General features: G+C 41.4%; 1 protein-coding gene across 1 annotated transcript; it reads right to left on the minus strand.

Moving 5' to 3' along the window:
- Positions 1 to 269: 269 nt before the first annotated feature.
- Positions 270 to 4,359, minus strand: LOC136468785 (uncharacterized). The gene is made up of 11 exons (XM_066467227.1): positions 4,265 to 4,359; positions 3,362 to 3,648; positions 2,975 to 3,097; positions 2,623 to 2,867; positions 2,328 to 2,534; positions 2,125 to 2,217; positions 1,645 to 1,746; positions 1,146 to 1,547; positions 962 to 1,069; positions 681 to 866; positions 270 to 343 (listed from the first exon to the last, which is right to left on the minus strand). Exons 1-11 carry the CDS (start codon positions 4,357 to 4,359, stop codon positions 332 to 334), a joined length of 1,860 nt encoding a protein of 619 aa, XP_066323324.1. The 3' UTR covers positions 270 to 331.
- Between the last annotated feature and the right edge of the window lie 1,594 nt (positions 4,360 to 5,953).

Genomic DNA, 5,953 nt, shown 5'->3' on the forward strand with positions numbered 1-5,953 from the left:
AACGCCAGATTAATATATTAATAATTCATGTTGCGACACTTTGTTTGGTAGCTTAAATTAATAATCGCAAAACGACAAATACATAATGAAGGAAGCATCGACATCCATTAAAACGAAATATAATTTATTCATACAAAATCTTTAACAAAACACACCGAGTGTCAAACTAAATGAGAACACAAGTAGATAGCTTAACACATAATAATATGTTAAGCACAGACAACTGTTTGAACTCATTCGAATCAAAAGACTAATGTCTACTGTAGCAGCGAAGGTTCCCTTGATATGTATGTTGGCCATCATCCCACCATTCGCATGCTCCTTCTCAAACTCAAGATTCCTCCTGAAAAAATCATTGACATGCATTAGTTAAACTGAGACTAGTGGTGGCAAAGCTAATTGAACACTGAAGCAAAACACGAGCTGCAGTACTAGAGTTCTGTGAGCTGCAGTACTATCAACCATGAACTTTGAAGCGTAAAGCAAATATAAACATACATGCAGCTGCCTCCCAAGACATTTTATGAGCACAAACACATCCATATATATTTCTAATCAGCAAGAGGAAACTAAGCCTGGACCATATTTAGGAGCAGAACAAAAGAATAGCTATGTACTTCTCCAAAAGGACTATATGTTCCTTTTTAATGCAAAGAGAGATAAAAGGTTTCACATAGTACCTGTGTATTCTTTTTGGACAATGCAGATCTTTTCCTAGCCGCAGTTTCCTTCAGTTGCTTTGCTGTAGTATAAACAGCACCCGAATTCGCTGCCAAATTACTTCTAGTCATGCGCCCTCTAGTGAGACGTTCTTCAGCTGCGGAAGAAGGGGGTTGTTGTTCTGGCTGGCTGGTTTCTTGGGTAACCTGAAAATAAATGGTTGGTGGTAAAAATTACACCCCTTGACAAGAATATGACATGCATGTTACAATTAAACATTCTTCAATTATCATCAAACTACCTGCTGACTATGCATCATGTGTTCTCCCATTGTAGTTGTTACATTTTGTGTCCCCTCAATTGTTGCAGCAGCAGCAACATTTTCAGTTGGCTCCACAATTGTGCTAGCCTGCATTTCGAATTGGGTTCAAGATCATGATTTTCAGTTCAATAAACTATGAGAACATAGATGTTGTTAATATTACCTTTTGTACTGAAGCTTGTTGTTGGGCTGCTTGCAACATTAACATAGCTTGCCTAAGTGCTTCTCTATCAGCCTCCCTTTCCTTGTTCATCTGTTCAAGCTGACGCCTATGTTCTTGCCTCTCGGCTTCCCTTTCAACTTCTTGAGCTTCTAGTCTATCTTGCAGCCGTCCAAACGATTCAATGAGGGCTTCCTCCTGTTGCAGTTTGCGCTGGTAGTCCTCCGATAGTAGCTCCTTTCTAGTTGGGTACCTTGCAAGGTAACCATTAGCATGCATCTTGTTTGATTTGATTTTTCTCGTTTCCTTGTAGGTTGATTGGAAAATCTGGTTCTGCTCCAAGTCTGAGACGACATTTGCGTCAGGCCTTGACTCCAGCTCCATAATCTTCCTGGTTGCATTGTCCTAACAAAGCAAAGACATTTAGTTAATTAAAACTTTAATTCTAAGCGAGGACAGTTGCATCACTTAATAAGGGTTGTAAAAACTGTTTAATACTCACATAGACTTCCCTAGATTCCTCGCTTGTCCATTGTCCATTTTGTTGGTGGGTCATCATAAAAAGCTCCATATCATTTGGCTCTTCACCAGTTAGTTGGTCCCTCTAATTAGGCAAGAATGTAAAAAAATTAGCCATATTTCATAATCTAGTGAAATGTAGAAGCTTTTATAAACTGTAAAGATCAGGAAGATATCCACCACGAATTTAAAAACAGAAGATAACAGAAATATTTATTGCTATTGAAAAAGAACAGGAATCCAAGTTCTTCTTTTTGTTGGCACACATTAGTTTTAGTACTTTTCAGCTTTCTGTATACAAGGATGCAAAATATATTTTTTTGTAGTGGGCAGTGGGCTAAATATCTCTATCAAATACAAAGACTATATAGGTTATAACAATATCATGTCATTGTCATTCGGAGGCAGAAGCACAAACCATAAAAAAATGCCTGAAGGAAAACCTTGTGACAGAATTTTTTACCTTCTCATAGCTCAATTGAGAAAAACCCTTTGATCCTGTAACATGGTGTATCTGTCGATTGTGCCGATTCTGAGAATTCTTATTGCTAATCCTCTACACAGAACCAGCAATGATTTGATTTTTATAAAATCAGCAGTGCGCAAAACATAAACCTTGACGTCAGAAGTGGAATTGGCAAGTTTTTTTAAAAATTGGGAACAAACCTGGAATTCTTCGGTGCCAAAATACGACACCAGATAGTGCCACTCAACAATGTCTAATTCTTCTGGCCTATGTCTCATTCTCTCTTCATAGGTGGTGTACGCCTTGTAGGTAGCACTAAATGTAGATCGCCATCCTTTGTAACGGTCATTAGCCACCGTCCATATCTTGATTCTGTTCGCCTCGTTATCCTCAAGGTCCCACTTAGCCTGCTCAAGGTAAAGCCTAAATAAATTACTTCTTAAACAATAATTTGGTATTGAAATTTTGACATCCACATGGATAACAGAAGCTTACCAGCACATCGTTTGCTATTGCAATTTTGACATCCACATGGATATCTCTCCATGTTCTTACTCCGATGAGAGGTGCTCTTTTCCTCGTGAACAGTGTTATTTCATCAACAAATATTCGTTTGTTTGAACCTACAGGTCCTCCAAGCCTAGAGAACTGGATGCTAAGCTTCTGAGACGCCTCCCTGGTTCTCTTGTTTGTTGCTGTCCATCCTTTCAAGTTACCTCTTGGCTTCCTCTTTTTGGAGTCTTGTCCATGAAAAACAATTATATACAAAGCAAAACACTTAAAAAACTATTGACATAGTTTAAAATTAACTGAACCTCACAATAAATTGAAAATATTCATTACTTACTAGTTCCCTCTCCCTGTGGAATGAAACGCCGAGCATGAGATGGTCTGTTTACTGGCGGTGTGGGGTTGCTATCTTCACTTGAAAGTACTACATCTGTATGATGATTACTGTCCACATATGCCACTGCAGAAAATATTGGTCACTTGTGTAAGATATGATATGTTTGTGAAGGAATATTAACAATAGACATGTAGGGACAGATGTTATATTACTAATATCATTCAGTTGTCCTTGCACCCTTAACCATTCTTTGTAAGTTTTGGTGGTGTCATCCCTGTCGATATCTTTCAAATCTGGGTCAGCCAAGCTAATATTAGTACAAAGGCTTCTCCAATATAAAATAATACAACAATTTTGAAATATATAGGAGTCCAACATAACACTTACCCGTGAATCGGTTTTCCTTATGCATGACGTGCAACCATTCCTTGTAAGCATCAATTGACTCCTCATCTTCATCTATATTCTCTTCCCTAATGGGTCTCCTTCCAGGTACTTTCAAGGGTGTTATGTTCACATTCTGGTCTATTTTTTGTTCGTTGGACAGCAATAGTCTGACCTGTCTTTCCTCCTCATTACATGCTATCATAGCATCTGCATTGACTTCTTCTTCGATTTCGTGTAATGTTGCTGCATTACCACATCTCCTCTTGTAGTACAAATAGTCCCTTACTCTATACCCCAATTGTAATTTCATTGCAAGCAAGTTACTCAGGGTGAGATCAGCCCTAGTGATTCTAATAGTAGAAGACTCTTGCCCCCCCGGCAATCCCTCGCAAGTGAAATAGAGAGTCCATGTTTGATCCGAGCTGCCAAATATTACAATAGTATCAAACTTAAGCACTAGTGATGATACAACAATATACTTAAAAGGAAACCAGTGTACATATAGTATGTGTACAGACAGAGAAAGTAATTAAAACTTAGTGCCACTTATTTGAACTATATGTGCACCCCCATGACTGAAATTAAAGTAAACCAAAAAAATATTTATACTAGGAAACACTAAATATTGCACACTTGTTCTTCTTAGCTTAATTGATAGGAAATGCTTACAGTCCCATTCTAAATTAGAAATATGTATACTATGTGTATGGACAGAGACCAAACTCATTAATCCCTACATATCATTAATCCCAGGCATTCGATCTACATTATCCCCATGGCGCACTGCTTCCTGCATGTCCCTGCAGCGTCGATGCTCTTAGGCTACATTTTTCCCAGAACATTTTCAAGATTATATATCTAAAACTCTAAACCCGAGATGTTGAATCCAAAAATATGTGTTACCTATCATTGGTCTCATTGATTGGCAGGGAGCTCTCTTGTTGATCACCAAGTGCTGCTGTCGACCCGGATGAACGTGTTGCCCCAAAAAGGGACATGGTGGCGTTGGGTCTGTATGAACTTGCCGGCGCCGCTGCCGGAGTTGTTGGCATCCCGGACGAACGTGTTGCCCCAAAAAGGGACATGGTGGCGTTGGGTCTGGATGAACTTGCCGGCGTCGCCGCCGCCGCCGCCGCCGCCGCTGGAGTTGTTGGCATCCCCGCTCCTGCAGGTGTGCGCATCGACGTCGAGGACGGAGGTGTTCCACTCGTTGGAGTTGTCGTCATGTTCGACTTCTCTTTGGTGGAATCCAAAAACCCTAACCGTGTGGAGGCGGCGACGTGGTAGATGAGGAAGTCGCGAAATAAAAGGGGGCGGCGTGGGGGGAGGAAACGGGAAGTCGCGAAATAAAAGGCGGCGACGTGGTAGATGAGGAAGTCACGAAATAAAAGGGCGCGAGAGTTTTTCGTCACGGACCGTCCGCCAAGAGTAGACACCCAAACTTCTATGAAACGCTGCTGGAAGCCAACATTGCTTTCTTGGTGCCACTCAGTCCCAGATGACTCAAACTTCCAAAGTAATATAAGTTTCTTTTGTTCTCCCTAATTCTCACTCATGCCAAGTGTGGGAAGGATTTCTGCATAAGTGAACCACGTGAATGGTATATATGTAGGGCATGGAATTGAGTATAAACGATATGCATTGATAAATTGGTAGATAAACCCATAAAGTGTAGCATATTGAGTGGCATGATGAAGTTAAGTTGCACCCACATTTGACTTCATTACAAATAAGTGATAGTATATATAAAAATTTACCGTGAGATGGATATATATATATAAAATTTTGGCTAAGTCCCTAAATTTACCATGAGATGGACATGCTAAAATTTGTTAAGCCTGGATTTTTACCATGGCTTGGATATTGTCAAATTTGATTTTTACCGTGGGACAGACATATGCAAAAATGGCTAAGTCTGAATTTTTGCTATGACTTAGAGACTAGAATTTTACCATGACTTGGGCATTGACAAATTTAAAATTTTATATATCCATCTTATGCCGATCGAGCTGCATGCATGCTTCTCCGATCTCATGAATCGTGATGCGTGTGGTGGGGTTCTGACCGAACCTCGGCGTTGAGTTGGGCCGCGCCGAGCCTCGGCGTCATCTGATCGCACGCCGACCTCTCGGATGGTGCCAAGAGCTCGGTGTCATGTTCTAAGACGCCTAAAAACGGACTATTTTCAGCAAAAGTTTTGGTCAGGGTCTTTTTCTAAAAGATGTTTTAAAAAGGGACCAAAATGCAAAAATATCACGTGGTTGGAAGGGAGGGAGGGATGTTGACTCCATCCAGATAAGGCTCGGTCCCGGGCGGGTCCACTTCCGCCCGACACGCGCGGACGGTCCTCCACAGGTCGTGGACGGTCCGCCGTTAATTCTGTCATTTTCTGATGCGCTGCCTACCAACCCACCGGATGGTCCGCCAAACGATCTGGACGGTCCGCCACTTGTAGCGGACGGTCCTCTGAACTCCACGGACGGTCCGCAGTACATAGGAGAATACTTCAGGTATACGTGCGGCTCGGACGCATGGCATGGCCGCTTGCCCACAGCCCACCCCGTCCGTCCCTGCCTGACTCGCTTCTTCAGG

The sequence above is a fragment of the Miscanthus floridulus genome, chromosome 8 (assembly GCF_019320115.1).
Source record: "Miscanthus floridulus cultivar M001 chromosome 8, ASM1932011v1, whole genome shotgun sequence".
NCBI lineage: Eukaryota > Viridiplantae > Streptophyta > Magnoliopsida > Poales > Poaceae > Miscanthus > Miscanthus floridulus.